At 44.1% G+C, this 18,078-nt stretch overlaps 1 protein-coding gene across 2 annotated transcripts in view; it reads left to right on the top strand.

Moving 5' to 3' along the window:
- Window positions 1–7,861: 7,861 nt before the first annotated feature.
- The window catches only part of G6PD (glucose-6-phosphate dehydrogenase), a 193,070-nt gene continuing 182,853 nt past the window's right edge, over window positions 7,862–18,078 (top strand). Inside the window, exon 1 of one of the 2 annotated variants that reach the window (XM_086940135.1) lies at window positions 7,862–7,967. In XM_086940135.1, coding sequence (XP_086796261.1) covers window positions 7,913–7,967 — 55 coding nt within the window. In that variant the 5' untranslated portion in view covers window positions 7,862–7,912. Of the gene's footprint in view, window positions 7,968–8,179; window positions 8,284–18,078 lie in introns of those variants that run through there. The other variant, XM_086940137.1, reaches the window with a different exon arrangement.

The raw sequence follows: 18,078 nt of genomic DNA, 5'->3' as shown, positions 1-18,078 counted from the left end.
TTCAGCCACTTGTGGTTTCATGTATTGATTATGGTAACGCCATTCTCAACGGAATCCCCAAGGTCCACGTTGCTCCAATCAAAGCTGTGCTCAACCTTGCAGCCAGGCTCATCACAGACTGCAAATGCTTCGATCATATCTCCCCAGCTCTCAAATCTCTTAAATGGCTGCCTATTGAAGGTAGATCTGCTTACAAAACTGCCTGCATTACTCATAAAGCCCTCCACCAAAACACTCTGCAGTACCTCTCCAAGAAACTCCTCATTGCGGGCACCACACGACTTCTGAGAAGCACCAACGCCCTCCTCCTAATCCCGCCGTTGCATAAAAAGAAAGGCACACAATCTCGCTCCTTCTCTGGTAATGCCCCTACTATCTGGAATGCCCTCCAAAAATCCTGCGTTGTAACCCCTCTTATTCGAGTTTCAAAAAAGACCTCAAAACCCACCTCCTCAATTATTATTGGGGATCCTAACCTGTGCCTGACTCCTGATCTCTTATCACATGCTATATTTGTTCAGTAATATATGTCCTTCTTCTTGAATTCCATTCTACCTAATTACTTGGAATGTATAGCTCCAGCTCCTGTTTATCTATCTTGATTTGTATGATGCTCATGTTGTTTTTACTTTGTATATTTCCAGGGCTTTAAGTGGGATTAAAAACTGGGGGGTCTCTCAAAGGGACGTGGCAGTGTAATTAGGGGCGTGGCTTTAAAACACTTATGCTAAAAATCTGTGTTTAGCATAGTGTGCCGCCCGACTTGTATTTTACTGTTTCTGCCATTGCATCCAGGTATGTGATACAACAAGTAACATCGTACCTACAACAAGTAAGGAATATTGGCTTTGTCAATTGTTATTAGTTGCATAAGATAAATAAGCTGCAACTATGGCTTGTTACATAGAATATTGAAAACGCTTCCAATTAAAGCCCTGGTGAACCTACCACAATGTTGCTTCTCTTGCGTTTCAGAAAGAGAAGGGAAATCCAGAAAGAAAATGACTCTTTAAAAGGATTTCCCTTCCCCCACAACCCTCACCTGGCATGACGTCATGCCGTAACTTCTCTGCTAGTGAGAAGTGAGCAGTGTGGGCAGCGCACATCGATGTGCCTGCTCTCTTATAACAGGTCTCTATCGGGCTGTTTTGCGCCTTAGCTCTTTTTTCTGGACTCTGTCACTGAAGTCCGGAAAAAAACGGACCGTCTGTGCCAGCGCACAAAACAGAGCCCGATAGAGACCCATTTCGAGGCCCCTATTAAAAAACTGCCGGTGCTCAGACCCCTGAAGACCCGGCTGTAAAGTAGGGATAGTTATCCAAGAAGAATGAATCTCAGGCGTAGGTAATGATCCCAAAGAAGGTTTAATCCAGTAAAATTCAGCATAACACGGGAGCACCACCAGCTCGCAGTAAGTATTACAGTTGAATGAATAACACAATCACAGAGGAGCAAAGGAATAGTTAAACTGACATTGCATCCTCGAGAGATGCACCTCCAAACATAAACATGTTTGAAGGAACACACTCTGCGAGGATGTGGGGAATAGAGCATAGAAGGTTTAGAACATATTACATAACAAAAGCAGTAAGCATCAATGAAGGTAGAAGAAAGACGATACCTTACATCATCTCCCTTCTTATATTAAAGAATAATGCAATTCAAACAAATGAACTAAGACATATAAAAATCCTTAAACCTAGAAGGAATGGAACAATTACGATTTGGTCTAACAGGCTCATAAACTTCACTTGAAATAGAAGACATTTGAGAGGACATTGGTGAAGTTTGCAAAACCATACCTGCAGAAGTGGAGGGAATAACAGAAGAAGAAGCATTGTTATGAAGATAATCAGAAGGAGTACCTAAAGGAAAATGTGAACATTCAACATCATTGGAATCAGTTTTATATACATGAATTCTTTTAGCTTGATCATTAGAAATTTTCACAAGAGCTCTTTTACTCCACCACCCCTTTTCTTCAAGAAAAACTGACCCTTTCGAAGTTTTGACAATCTGAAAAGGAGAAGAACATTTTGACATACCTTTTACACATTTCTTTGGGTTCTTGAACAAAAGCCAATCACCCCCCTGAAAATCTTTCATAACAAAATGAGAAGAAGCATCAAAGTACTTCTTTTGCAGGGCTTGCTTCTTCATAACATTCTCCTTAAGCAAACTCTTATCATGACAAGAAATACAAGAAGAAGTGTCCTTCCTTAAGTCCTTAAACCAGTTTGGACAAATAACACCATTCGGATTTCTTTTCTTCAAAAGTCTAAACGGGGAAATACCAGTTGTAGAGTGTGGCGTGATTAAATAGGACCAAATTTTCTTCTTCAAAAAGTGTTCAACAGGGAAATTACTAGCAAGAGCTGTTTGCACACCCTCTTTTAAAAATCTATTAAATCTTTCAATTAGACCATTAGCAGCAGGGGAATAGAGTGCTACTTTCAAATGTTTAATGTCATGTGCTTTACAGTAATCTTGCATGGCCAGGGAAGAAAAATGTGAACCATTGTCTGTCACAATTTCTTTTGGATAACCCTCTACGTGAAAAACTCTTTCCAAAAAATTGATAACAGAAGAAGAAGATGGAGAGTCACAAAAATCTACATCCACCCACTTAGAGTGGTAATCAATTAAAGCTATTATAAAGCGATCACTAGCTGGCAATAAATTAAAAGGACCAGAAAAATCCAAAGCAACTTTAGACCATGCCTCATCTGGAATAAAAACAGGATGAAGAGGCAATTTATTGACTCTCCATTGTTTATCCGATAAGAGACAAGAATCACATTTATCTATAAATAAAGCAACATCCTTCCCTAAAGCAGGCCACCAGAAAAACTCTTTAAGTTTTCTAGAAGTGCTTCCAATGCCTAAATGACCCTCATGCGCGCATTCCACCAATTTCATACGTAAAGAAGAAGGTGGAATGCATTGATCACCACGCATCAAAATCCCACTTACAATAGAAAGATCATCGGAAACCTGAGCAAAAGACTTAAGGGAAGCAGGTAAAGAACGTTCCTTTGGCCAACCACAAAAAACCATGTTATTTACGGCCTGTAAAACTTTGTCATCATCATAGGCCTTGAACCATAAATCTTGAGTTAAAAATGGAAAAACCTCTCTTGAGTCAGAAATAGATGCTACCACACATTCAACATCAGTAAACTTTGTCTCTACATAATCCTCCTGGAGAGGAAGTCTCGAGAGACAATCTGCTCTGACATTGAGACCACCGGACACATGACGAATTGTAAAATTAAACTCATGTAATCTAGATAGTAAATGCACCAGACGTGCTGAAGCCTCCCCAGTACCATTTCCATTCAATAAATTAAGTAACGGTTTATGGTCACTTAGTAACACAAAGTGCGTGCCCCAAATATAAGTCTTAAAATTTTCCACAGCCCAGGAACAAGCCAATGCTTCCCTCTCAATGGTAGAATAATTTCTTTCTGCAGTGGACAGAGACCTAGAAGCAAAACCCACTGTACGTTCCAGAGAACCTGTGTGTTGAGACAAAACTGCGCCTAGACCTAACTGGCTGGCATCAACTGAAATTGTACATTCAATTCCTGGGGTAAAAGATGACAAAGCTGGAGAGTTTAAAATTGCTTCCTTAATTGACATAAATGACTTATTTACAACATCAGACCATTCAAACTTACTATTTTTCCTAAGTAAATCCCGTAGAGGTTGAACAATCTGGGAGTAACTTGAAACAAATGTAGAGTAATACTCTGTCATGCCAAGAAATGACCTTAAAGAATCTTTGTTACCAGGAGCTGGGACATCTGAAATGGCTTTTGTGAGCGAGAATTTTGGTTTTATGGCTGCTGAACTAATGCAATGACCTAAGTAATCAACTTCTGATTTTAGAAATTTACATTTATCCCTTCCTAAAGTAATACCAACATTCTTGAAACACAACAACACCTCCTTTAAGGTGTCAACATGGTCCACAATATTTTTAGAAAAAATAAGAACATCGTCCTGATATGCCTGAACATTTTTGATTTTGCCTAGTAAAGAATCCATAAACTTTTGAAAGACACTTGCGGCCGAAGCTAGGCCAAAGGGCAACCTCAAATATTTATAAGCACCAAATGGTGTAATAAATGTAGTCAAATCAGTTGACTTTGAGGATAAAGGAATTTGGTGGTAAGCACTACGCAGGTCTAATAGTGTGAACAATTTACATCCATCAATACCAGTAAGAAGGTCCTGAATTCTAGGAATGGGATGACAATCAATCAATATATTTTTGTTTAAAGACCGAAGGTCTGCACACAAACGGATACTAGAATCCTTTTTACGAACAATCACAATTGGACTGACCCATTGCGAAGAATTTGTGGGCTCAATAATTTTGTCAGAAACCATGTTATCCAAATAACTTTTTTAAATCATCCCTAACACTGAGGGGAGTTGACCTGAATTTGTGTACGACTGGAATTGCACCAGGTTTTAACTTAATAAGGTGTTCAAATTTTTCGACTTTACCCACATTTGAATTAAACACCTCTGGAAATTGTTTTATAATGTCATTGATACAGGATTAATTGACTTCTTCTACCATAGAAATAACAACATCATTCAATTGAACTGGATTTTTAGATCCAGGGACAAGTTTTAAGTTCATTTTAGCTAAATCCTGCCAACCAACTATACATTTTCCCTTAATGGCTACATAAACTTTGGTATAAGTTTTCCTACCCAAACATGTTATTTCAGACATGAAGAAACCAAGCATCTCAATATCCTTGTCTCCGTATGCCTTCGGTATAATGCCAACTTTACACAAAACAGTTGAATGAGCCCATAACTTGTCAAAAATGACATCAGAAACAATTGTGACCGGAGCGCCAGAATCAGCCATCATGTCGAGTGAGTGTTTACCAAGAAGTACCTGACAGGTGGGATCCGGAACGTGTTCACAATCAATTAAATTCCCACATGAATCAAAAGCCAAATTTTCTTCAACCTTATTTGACATTGTTGGTAATTCTATAGTATTGATGTTTAAATGCTGCATATCAGATTCCAATGGAACAACATCAAAACCTGATAAGCTATCAATCTGATAAGTTTCATGTGTTTCAACAGTTCTAACATGCACAGTACGTTTAGCTTTGCAAACACTGTTAAAATGACCAAACTTATGGCAGTTTGTACACTTCTTACCAAGGGTATTACAGATTGGGCTATTACCAAGATGAGTTCTTGATCCGCACCTGAAACAAAATGTATTAGTACGAGGCTGTTGAGGCTTGCTAAACTTATTTCTAACTGCTAAAGCATTAATTGATAAGTCATTTTGAACACAATTAACAGGAACAGAATTTTCAGCAAGAATACTTTTTGAAGACACTATACTTCTTTCAATGCTTTTCGCCATATCAATGACCTCAGCCAATGTGGGATCCCTGCAACTTAAAATCCTTTCTTGAATCTTTTTATGGCAACAACCATAAACAAACTGGTCCCTGATGTAAATGTCTAAATCAGTTCCAAAGTTGCACTCAGCTGACATGTTTCTTAATACAGAAATTAAGTCTTCAACGCTTTCCTCCATGTTTTGTTTTCTCTTTCTAAAATTATAACGTTCCAAAATAACGTTTGGTTGTACTAAAAATGTTATATTTAGTCTATGAACTGCATCCCTGTAAACATTCCATCCATCACCTCTGCCTGGAGGTGGAACAGCAGGAGGTAAGTTATCAAAAATTTCTCTTCCAGCTCTCCCCAAATGGCTGTAAAGAATGGCTAATTTTCTTTTAGCTGTATATTCTTCAGCATCAATTGCTATTAAATAATTCTCGAAGCTTTTAAACCATATTTTCCAAGGTTCAACTGGTTTGCCATTAACTGGTAAAAACGTATTTAAAATAATCACTTGTTGATTATTTTCCATGTTTAAATAACTCGTTGTAGATAATGTAAATTATGTTAAATAGCTTCAAATAGCTTCAAAGTATATAAATTGGAGTTGAACTCTTGAGGTTTTTAAATAATAAAATATCAGTCTTGGCAACAGAGTAAAATTCCTAATGTGCTAATGAATTATAATAATTTTGAGAAATGTCAATAAAATGCACATACCATTTTTCTGAAGTTTCCTTTAAAGTTTAACACTTGCACAAAGATTTTTAAAAAGGAAACGGAAACAAGTGCGTAGTGTCTCCTTCAATAAATCAGGCTCAGAAATGAAATGCTTCCGTTGCGTGAAGACAGTGACATTCATTTAATTTCATGAAATGCTTCTGTTGCGCGATGACATCACCGGAGACTTCTCTCGCGTGGTTTAGACTAAGAGAGCTCCGTGTGAATCACTGAATCAAAGAAAAATCCATAAAACGCTGAAGAAACCTCGTTGAAGAACGATTCAAAAAGTGGTGAGAAACGCGTGTGTCTTTTAAAAATTAGGCACAGTGGAACAAATGAATTCTTGGAATTATCGTTATATAGATCAAATAACGAACCAAGAAAATAGTGAAAATGCTGAAAATGCCGGATTTTCCCAAATCCTGTCGCAAATGTAAAAGGCCCACTGAAAGCCCTGTATATTTCACATTCTTGTTCCCTTACCTTTTATATGCTTTAATTCCATGTTTGTCTTCTACTATCCTAATTGTGTGAAGAGCTCCGATACCTCTGGGTCTCGCCAGCGCTATTTAAAACTTTTAAAATAAAAAGAAATAAAATAAAATAAATGCGCCTAAGTCTAATTAGTTTAACTGAAGCCAACGGACCCTGCAGCATTAAATGCATTAAATTGCTTGGTGCGCGGCTCCCCTGGCTGGGTTTGGGAGCCGATAGCGTGTGTCACACGGTGGCACCCTGGCCGTTGGCATGTACGTCCCATGAATGAATTTAAAATGTATATCGCGCTCGAATGCCCAAGGGCGTCTAGGCGCTACTGCGGAGAAGGAGAGAAGTAGTGTGGCTCACTGGTTAGAGGCGGCAGACCCGAGAGCAGAGGACGGCCCGGGACCAGGGTTCTATTCCCGGCGCGGCAGGTTTCTGGACCAGGGTCAGCGGACTCGATAATTCTCTCGCCTCGGTGCCCACTCTGATCAGCGATCACACTCGGCAACTCTGGGCATTAGCTTGCCTCATCTTCACTAACGGCCCCACCAGACCGCCGGGGATGCCTGGTCTCACCCTGGAGATACCCATTAAGGGACCATCTCTCAGGGAAGCCAGGAAGGGTTTCGCAGCGGTCGAAGCGCCTTGGGACCCTACGGGTAAGTAGTGCGCTATATAAATGCCAATACATTTACATACAACTACCAAACTGAATTCAGTGCGAGAAAAGCCAAGTTTTTATTGCCTTGCCTTTCTGCATCAGCACAGGGTGCCCGCACCTGCACACAGAGGAGGCGGAGCCTGAAGCGCGCGGGTGGGCGGGTCCACGTTGGAGGGCGGGGCTATGTCCCAGGTGCCGCATCAGCACAGGGTGTCTGCACCTTCACGCAGAGGAGGCGGAGCCTGAAGCGCGCGGGTAGGCGGGGCCACGCTGGTGGAGGAGCGGGGCTAGCGGCAGGCGCGGCCTCGTCTTATTGGGCGGGGCGAGGGAGGCGGAGTTAGCCCGTGGTGCCAGGAAGCGCTGGGGCTGGGAGGCTGACGCATGCGCAGTGCGGTGGTCGGTTCCTGCGGTGGGTGTGTCAGAGTCAGTTGAGGACGGTGAGCGTGGTTATCTACGCTATGACATCATTGGCTCTAGAGTTTGTTTTGATAGGCGGAGCCTGCCTCTGCGCTGCCTGATAATAGCCCTCATTGATTGGTAGAGCCACGCTCAGCCCCTCCCTGACCTCACGCCGCACCTCTCACTACGTCCTCGCTTCTGTCTGTGATTGGCTGGCGTGCCTCGAGGGGGCATGACGTCACGGCAGAGGCCATGGGCAGCAGAGCGAGCGTCAGGGTGGAGAAGAGGCAGGGAGCCGGGGAGCCCGGTGAGGAGGAGGAGGAGGAGGAGGAGGGGAGGAGGGCTGGGCAGGGAGCGGAGGGGAGGAGGGAGTGCCGGGGCAGGGAGGGATCGAGGGAGGAGGGACGGTGAGGAGGAGGAGGAGGAGGGGAGGAGGGCTGGGCAGGGAGAGGAAAGGAGGGGAGGAGGGCCGGGGCAGAGAGGGAGGAGGGACGGTGAGGAGGGGAGGGCTGGGGGAGGAGGGCCGACATAAATAAATAAGTCGTGTGGAGGGAGGAGTAGGAGGGCAGGCCAGTTGAGGGGGCAGCTGTGTGAGGACCAGTCAGCTCTAACGCCAAAAAGAGGTAGGATTTCCACATTTCAAAACGAGCATGATGACGTCACACGCCCCTGTGCTGACGTCATACGTACAGCACTGACCCTGTAAGAGTCAGTTTGAAAGCTCAGCACCCAAAACCTGGCCCTAATAAATGTCGTGATATCTATGAGTGATCTCTGATTGGGACAGGCAGATCTTTAACTTCACAAACATATCACTTCAAGCCTCTTCAGTGGTGCATAGCTCAAGGTCACGGGCAGCTGTCCACACCACACAATGCCACTCTGCTCATTGCCACACAATTACACCACACAAGCCCTCTCCTGCCACATAATGTCTTTCTACTCCGTGCCACGCCATGCAAGCCCCCACCCACACAGTACCACTCTACTCCGTGCCACGCAAGTTGTGCCATCCACATAGTGCCACGCCATGCAACACAAGCCCTCCCCATCCACACAGTGCCCCTCTCCTCAATGCCACGCCATTCCACACACCACGCAAGCCCCCCATCCACACAGTGTCCCTCTCCTCAATGCCACGCCATTCCACACACCACGCAAGCCCCCCCATCCACACAGTGCCCCTCTCCTCAATGCCACGCGATTCCACACACCACGCAAGCCCTCCCCATCCACACAGTGCCACTCCACACAATACCATTACAAACCACATTGCCACTCCATGCTGCGCAGTGACACTCTCTCCATGCCACACAATGCCACTGTACACCATACAATGCCATGCCAAACTGCCACTTCACTCAATGGCACGCAAATCCACGCCACACGATGTTACTTCACTCCGCTCCACACAATGCACTCCACTCTGATGCACAGTTTCCACATGCGCTGGAACATTGTGTTTTCCTACCCGCAATCACCTGTTGTTGTGCAATATATTCACACTGTGGGCGACAGACATCATTTAATTAGCTGGCTAACCATTGCAGTGGGCAAGATCTCAGAAATATATCTGTCAATGCTTTGTGATAAGTGGGAATCAGAAGGAGATAGAGTAGTCCATGTTAGAGAATGGGATTGTATTCTGTATACGCTTCCAGTTTCTAGGTTCAAACTTGTACAGTTCAGCAGCCTTCATAGGGCATACCTTTCCATTCCCACGAATAGCACATTTCCCCCAGGAGCCCGTACCTGCTGTTCTTGCTGTAACTCTTTAGAATTAGAAATGCTATGCATACACTATGCTTCTGCCTGTCTCAATCACTATATTGGTCAGTGGTTATGTTGTTCTGGTTCGAATTCCTTAGTAAAAACAGAAGACAAGAGGCGTTTGGGAAACAGGAACGGTTTGTTTAATTAAACAATTCGGCTGGGCGAACAGTTACAGGCATATGATCTGAGTATTGTCTCAATTTACATTGGGTTGTCGCTCATCTTTTATACAAAATTACAACAACCAGTAAAAGTTTCTGGCATTTCATATATGGTGAGGTCTCATGTAGTTTCTACAAATCTGTAGGATCTGCGCATTGTGTGGACAACATAAACTAGGGGCTTGGTGCCAAGACTGAATCCGGACCCCCCCGCAGGATATGTTGGCGTATAGGCCAGCTAGCTCACAGTACCACCGTAAGCCCCCCTAACCTATTGGGGAGCAAATGTTTTTCTGGAAACCACTGAACGTGACAAGCCTGACCCCTCAGCAATCGTAGAAACAGTACAGAACTTTTCGCTCAGTCACTCGTGCTCACTTATTCTCTGAGAAATATACAGAGAATACACAGTGGGATTTTTTCAATAATAATTATTGAATCAACGTTATACTTGCATAAAATACGTGTGCTGCAATGATTAGTAGTCAGAAGCAAATAAACATGATTATAAGCTCCAAACCCGTAAATAGTAGATTTAGTTCTACCATGGTGCAAAAACAATGCCTATATGCAGGCATATAAAACAAGGCAGTAATTGAACATACTCCTGCTATGCAAACCCTACTCTTAAGTGTAGCTCGAGTGTGTGTAGCGCCATGAATTCCCCCCCCCCCCCCCCCCCAAGGGACAATCCAACCCCATTACCTGATGGTATAGAGTGAAGGACCCCGTCTTAGTCACAAACCGGACACCCCATACAAGATGTCAGACCGCTGCGTGGTGATTTCTCAGCATGCAAGGACCTCGGTGTCTGTGGAAGTCAAAGTCAAATATATCTTTATTACGGCCAACATGGCCCAAAAAGTACACATATTGCAGCAGACCTAGTTTTAAAACTGTTTTAAAAATAAGACTATGTTTAATATCTAGTACAAAAAGTTAAGAAATGCATCATAGGAAGCATATTAAAATACAATGTGAATTTCTTTTCAAAGTGGATAGTGCCTTATAGTAGTAGTTAGTTCAATCTATTGATGGTTTCCATTTCTATACGTGTCCCCCCAGATCAGAGATGGACAGTTTGGGCCTGGCCCGAAATAGGGAATAATAGTGCTTCATCAACTGGGGGGTATAATTCCACACAGTTCATCATGTAAACCCACATTTAGCTCTTTTCTATTTGCATGGCTGGAGATTTAAGATAAACCCTTCTTGCACACCACAGTGAGAACAAGAACCCCGCCACACAGTAGACGATTGGGATACTAGAAACGGTTTTAAATATCCTGTAAATTTCACTGCAACGTCTACCGTCTAAGTTCCTGGAGATCTGGACTAGCCATCTCTTTTTCATGTTGCTATACCCCGGGCACCCAAAAAAAACATTAAGTTCGGATTCCTCGGGGTGGTTGCACGCTGGGCAACCCTCCTCGTTCTGTGGCTTCCATTTGGAGGTCACAGAACGTAAGGGCAATACTCCGAATCTGAACTGCAGGTACAATTTTCTGGCCTTTGGGGGTTTGATCAAGTCAATAGCTCTTTCAAATACTGGGGTATCCTTGATCTCCAGAAAGTTTAGAGTTGATTTGCATAGGTTAGGATTAGCGAGCATCAAGGATGATCTGTAGTCCTTATAAATGATCTTTAGTTGTTTTTTTGAGATGCGGGGACAGGCTTCCCCCGGGTCAGACCAGCAATCCCCCAACCCCATGCTAGTTAGTAAGCATTTAACATGGGAGAGCCACGGGAGCTTAGCAGCACCACTCATTTTTAGTACTTCTGACAGTTCCTCTCTGTACGGTATAAGCGCCGGGGTTGACCATAAGTGTCTCCAATATAAGAGTGGTCTAAAGGATAAGATAGCCTCCATTTCCGTTAACCCCACGTCTAAGCGGAGAGAAGTTAAGGGGGTGCTACGTGGCAGTCTGAAGAGATTTCTAATGTATTGATTCTCAGTCTGTATTAAGGATTTTGGCCTACAGTAGCCCCAAAATTCTGCTCCATATAGAGCCCCCCGCAAGCCTGGATTTTATAGATCTCAAACGCCGGGCTCACTATACTCTTGCTGGTATTATTGAATACCTTCAATATTCCACCGGTTGATTGTGCTAACCTTAAAGATGATTCCCTATGTGGGCCCCCCAATCCATAGTGTCCGTAATAGTGATACCTAAATATTCAAAGGATGTCACTCTTTCTAAGGGTTCCTTGTTTAAAACAGGGTTGGGACGTGTACTCCTTGGTTTATTAAAAAACATACATTTCGTCTTCTGGAGATTAATCTCCAACCCTCTATCCTTAGAAAACAGCTGGAATCTATTCAGGACCTTTTGGATCCCCATAGGGGATGTGGATACCAGTAAGGTATCGTCGGCGAACATCATTGTCGATATTCTCCTTGAGGCCAGTTTGGGAGCGTCCAAGTCTTTCACCTTTGCCAAGATGTCTATCAAACTATGTAGACGGTAAAGAGTGTAGGAGCGAGTACGCACCCGTGGCGCACGCCACAGTTAATTTGGATAGGGGCCGATAAAGTGCCATCCCTTCCGAATCTTATTTGGGCAAAGTTGTTTTCATGTAAACGCTGGTTGAGTTGGGCAAGGTATGTTGGGGCCCCCAGCTCGAGTAAGACCGACCACAATTTTGCCCTGGGCACCAGGTCGAAAGCCGACCGGAGGTCAACAAATATCAAATACAAACTACCCCTCTCGAGACAAACTGTCTTCCATTGGAGTAGTTGCAGTCTTAAGACCTGGTCCAGGGTAGAGATTTTTTCCCTAAACCCAGCCTGGAGCGGAGAGAGAATACTCTCCTCGTCCATCCAGGATTGTAGTCTGAGTAGGAGCACTTGTGCAAAGATCTTTAGTGGAATGTCTATCAGACTGGTCGGTCTGTAATTGCTTGGCAATAGTGGGGAGCCCTTTTTAAAAATGGGTATTATTTCTACCCCTGTCCAGTTTTGGGAATCTTCATACCTGCCAGGATTGCATTGAAAACAACCCACAGGTATGGGGCCCAGACGTCTGGTTCGCTCCTAATAAGATCCCCCGGGATTTTATCTATGCCTGGGGCTTTTACTGGGGCAACTCTTTCTATTGCCATCTTTATTTCCTGTAGGGTCACAGTTGGTGCACAGTGAATATCCGAATATTGGACGGCTGGAAAGGGCTCATTATTCACCGGATCTTTATACAGTGATTCAAAGTGATCCCGCCAGACCTCTTCACCAAGGGTGGGTTCTAATGCTCTTCCTGGTGCAATAGTCCCTACATATACAATACCCCAAAAGGAACGCATGTTTTTTTCCCCAAGACAGGTTTTTAGTGACTCCATTTTTCCTGCTCCCATCTGTGCTTTGCTGCTTAAGGGTATTTTCGGGTCGCTCACTTTTTGTAAATCATTGCTGCTTGAGCAGCCTCTTTGTAAGCCCTTCTTCGAATTTTAATTTCGGGCCGGTCGTTTTATTTAATTGAAGCCAGCAAGGAACTCTTAGCTTTCCGGCACGTTGCACCGTACCAGGGGTGGGATGCAGGCTTACAGGGCTTACTTGTTTTACTAGGGAAAAATAATTCTAATACAATCACCTTTAGTTTTTTAAGATTAAGCCCAATCACCTCTTTATCCCTGCAGTCCTTGTTTATATTGTAAAGGGTGGAGGCTTCTAAAAACACGGGCAGTAGTGCATCATAAAGAGTACCCAAATGTTCTTGTGATTTAGAAAAATGAGACCACCGCACTCTCCTCCTACAGCTAGACGGAGTTAATTCCTGATCTTTTTGAGGGTCAGCACCATGCTGCGAGTTGGGGTTGACTGTATGAAGGTCAAGGACTAAGGCATCATGGTCGCTATCAATTCTATGGTGAACATTAAAATCGACCATCCTGTCCCAATAATTGGTGTTTATCAGGATATGATCCAGAATGAACCCTCGGTCTTTACTATAAAATGTAGGGGCATAAGAGGAGTCGGAGGGGCATCTGCCATTGCAGGTTCTCATTGAATAATTCATAATAAGGTAATTCATTTGAATTACCAATGGTGTCCACTTGGACACAGGCGAGCAGCCAGATTCCGGGATTCCTCGGGCGATGTCTTCCTCATTGATATTTTCACAATGCAAGCCCTCTAGGGGCTCGAATTGGCAATTAAAGTCCCCGCCAAGTATAGCCATATTTTTGCGGGGATGGTGGACAGAACAGTCCCAAGCTCCTCAAGGGTGGGTGATTCCTTTCCCTTAAGTGAGGGTCTTGAATAGGTATTAATTAATGTAATGGGACTATGGTGTAGAAACTCAAGCCGTACGCATAATATGTCCCTCGAGAATGTTTCTATTTGTATGGCCTTGCAGCCAAGATGGACACCCACCCATGTAATTAATCCCCCCGATGGTCTACCAACTCCTCCATGGGTAGCTGGTATAGAGAATGAGGCGAACCCTTGCATGGTAACCTCACTTCTAGCCCATGTCTCCTGGAGCATGCAAATATCGTGCTCCACTATATAAGCTTTCCACCAGGGGTCTTCTACTTTGTTAATAACACAGGCGACATTCCAAGACAGGATTTTTCTGATTTCTTTACTAAGTGGAATTATAGTGGGTTCCATTAGAACCTCGAGGTGACAATCCTCCGTCCCAACATTTGGGTTTGCTTCAAGCATCCCTGAATTTCTCACATCTGTAGAGCACGGAGGGTCGGTTAGCGATGGAAGCTCATCCCCTGTTGGAGTACTGGGTCGGGAAACGCTCAAGAACTCTCCGCCCAGTTTTTCCTTACTAAGTAGGTGTTGAGTGGGGGAACATACCCTATGTTCAGGGTGTATCCGGTTTGCCGACTTTCCCTCCCATGCTGCAACTGGGGTGACCTTCTGTCAATCTACTCCCTCCAATGTGCTAAATCTGTTACTAGTTGATATGTTGAAGGTGTGTGGATTTCTCTAGTTTTGGACAATGTTAGTACTAAAGTAATCGGGCTCAAAGGATATCCCCGTGGGTTGTTGGCGTATTGGTAGCTTAAGGGAGCTCTAGGGGGATAAAAGAAGCCCAATGGAAGTAGGTGAATCCTATCTGAGCGCTTGCCTATCACAGATGCCAGAGTTCTGTTAACAATAGCAGGGCTTCTAAAATTGATGAGAATACAATTACCAGTGATGTCTTTCTGCTGTTGTCCAATCCAGCCTACCCTCCTGGTGAATAGTATTTCCTCCGTGTTTTCATAGTGGAAGTCAGTATTATTAGTTAGCCAATTTAAGCTTTTGTTTTTTAAACCTTGGTATGACTCTACTTGTACCCTTCTCAATTCTGGTACCCCAGCCAGAATCAGCACATATGGGGTCGATTCTGGTGGGAGATTAATATTTGGAGGTTTTACGGATTGTTCAAAATGGTTACCCTGTGAACCTACAGCTGGTTGGCCCTTCCCCTCAGCCTGTTTCGCTTTCTCGTTATTGCCTACTGCTGGTTGACAGGCTCTTTGTCCCTGCTCTTGATTTATAGTAGGGTTGGCTTCCTTTTTTTTCCTGTATCTTTGGCGGCCCTCACAGGTAATTGGGTTCCCAGGATTATATTAATTGTTGGTGATAACACTCTTCTGTTTATGCTATTGTGTGGTTTAACTCTCACTGGGGTATTGGTAGTGATATTTCTAGAGATCTTTTACTCATCTAATGCAGTCTTAGCGGCTATTTCCTCGACAAATTGTTTTTAGGCCTTCCACGCTTTCTAACATTGCCCTAAGTTCTTCCCTCACTATTACTCTCATTTGGGACTCTAGATTAGTTACTAAAGCAGACACCCACCCTGGCCGCTCTTCTGGAGATCGCTCATGGCCATCTATCAGTACAGGAATTGGTGGATTTGTTGTGTCAGCTTTATGAGCTTGAGGAGTTGTCCGTTTTGCTGATGATTTTTAGCGTTTCTCACTAACTTTGGGCGGGTCCTACCTGGCCAGGGTCCCCTATTTATGGTGTCAGCGTCTGAGGGAACAACTCGCCTCATCATCTGGAGATGTTAATATTTCATCAGTTGCCGGTAAAGTAGGAGGGCTATCTACCATGTTTTGGTTTAATAGACATCATCTTTCTGTTCTTTCAATTTCAGTAGCAACTGCCCCCAAAGCTTTAGCTAACATCTTATCTATAGATGTTTGTTTTTGAATGGGTGTGTCCACAGAAGGTGACAAGTTCTTTGCTGCAGGACCCTTTTTACCCATTTTTTCGTAGTACTTGATCCGGCAAGGGAGGATGAGTTAAGTTAAAATATCACAATTCTAGTAGACCGTGCAGTAGCACATACTAGCCATAGATATATTTGACAAAGTAAATAAGTAAAATATTTCTAACACCGTAAATTAATAAAACAGATCTCAAAATGTGATCCTATTGGTGGAGACGCCAAATGGGAGAGTCAACAGTCAAAATGCAAGAGGGTAGGCCCGGCCTCCTCTGGCCCCGGACGGCCACAGACGGCCCGCCCTTTGCCTGGGCTAAGCCCGGCGCCCGCTCGCGTCCCGCGTAGCGGACGTTATGGTCAAGTTTATGTCCGGTGTAGGCGGGGCTTCAGACTGGACGCAGGTGTGCCGGTCCCAGAGGCTCCTGGTCCCTGGAGTCCTCGCGGCAAATACGGCGCTGTCTCCGATTCAGATAGCCCCCAACAGGTGAGTCTGCACACAGAGAGCTCCCCCTCTCTCGATCGACTGGTCTTGGCGAGCGCCCCCCCGCGAAGCGGGGGCCGCGAGGAGTGGAGTAGGTGGGGTGGGCAGGCACTCAGGCCGGCCAGCTGACTGGACGCAGGTGTGCCAGTACAGAGGCTCCTGGTCCCTGGAGTCCTCGCGGCAATTCCGGCGCTGTCTCAGATTCAGATAGCCCCCAACAGGTGAGGCTGCACACAGAGAGCTCCCCCTCTCTCGATCGACTGGCCTTGGCGAGCGGCACCTCTGTGGAAGTGCCTCTTCAGCTAATCTATTGGGATGCTCATCTTTTATAATAGAAAGCAGACTTGTGATGTACTTATAGATTAGCAATGTTAAAGCTATATAGATAGCCCGGTCGCCCTTGGATGAAAATAGCGATGACATTTGTACATAGTGCGAAATGAGACAATTTACATGATTTTCAGAGCATTGTGATAATGTTGTGCAAAGCTAGAAAGCTAGATGTGAAAACAAGTTTAGTTTTAGAGAAACTAATCCAACATTGTAATGCATGCAAATATGTGCAAAAGGTTACAGCTGAAAATGTTATTTGCAAGGACAATGTAAAAAATAAGTTGCTTCGCTACATGGGTCTAACTTGGGAATATAACCGAGTAATGTTGGTTTCTGCCTTAGAGCCATAAATTAACGGTCAAGTGGTTACTACAGGTGAAACTCGACCTTGCGTGGACTCTGGGGCCAGTGGTGAATGTGTCCAGATATCTGGCATGGGGAGTGTGTGATCACTACGTGTGTTAAGTCCTGATTGGCTATGTGCTCCTAACTCGTGTGGCATCTGACATTATTATTGTGTTTTCAGAAGCATGCGTACTCTCTATGGCCATGTGTGCTTTATTGGGGGCAATCTCCTTCGACCATCATAATGTCGCTGCGCCCCTCTGTGAAGACGGAGCAAGAGTTTCCTCCCTCCTGTTTGCCTTCCAGCTATGCACTCTCCCACCTGTGACCCATTAATCAGTAATCTCAGACCTAGTTTGCAGGGCCTGACTACATACTTGTGTGTCGATGTCGTGTTCAGAACAAGCAATTGTATTTAGAAGGTCAATAGTGAATTTTTATCTGTAAACACATCAATATCCTTATTAACGTTCCCCCTCTAGTTGACTCTTGAACTACACTATCTAACTCATGCATTTGTACCATTACTTTACTTGGGTCCTGCTGTTCCCTTTCTTGCTTAGGACTACAACAGCCTTTCTAGTTGCGTGCATTCTACCTAATTTTAGGACTGCATTTATGCAACAGGTGCTCCCCAGTAGTATAATCCCGCAAACCAATAGGAACACACTTATAACTGGAAACAGTGATTTACACAAACCGGATATCCATTGTGGGAGCCAGGAGAACCAATTTGAAAATCTCTTCTGCTCTGTGCCACATCCTTCTTCACACATGGTTCTCTGTAGATTATGCAGTGCTTGGATGGCAAGTGTTAATGTTCCACTGCTCATGTCATTCCCTGGTATAAAAGTGCAGCAGGTAGCACCGATCTTGGCCTAGATCCGTCCTTCCATTGTAGTCATTAAGTCCAGCACATATCGATACTGCATTAGCATGAGGCGGATGGCTCACATTTCTTACTTGATTGAGTTGAGGCAGAGCTCAGTGCTCTTAATCAATTTGAGCATTTCCCACTTGATGATCTGAAGCCAGCGGGAATTTATTTTTGCAGGGTGAAGAAGGGTATCAAACCCACCCAGACCTCTTTGCCCCCGGGGCTGTACAGCTGTGAATAGTCTAAATTCTTCTCGGATGTCTTTGAACTGACCAAAA

The sequence above is a fragment of the Lissotriton vulgaris genome, chromosome 10 (assembly GCF_964263255.1).
Source record: "Lissotriton vulgaris chromosome 10, aLisVul1.2, whole genome shotgun sequence".
NCBI lineage: Eukaryota > Metazoa > Chordata > Amphibia > Caudata > Salamandridae > Lissotriton > Lissotriton vulgaris.
Note: the sequence above shows the minus strand (reverse complement) of the source record. Positions and strands in the feature narration are given on the sequence as shown.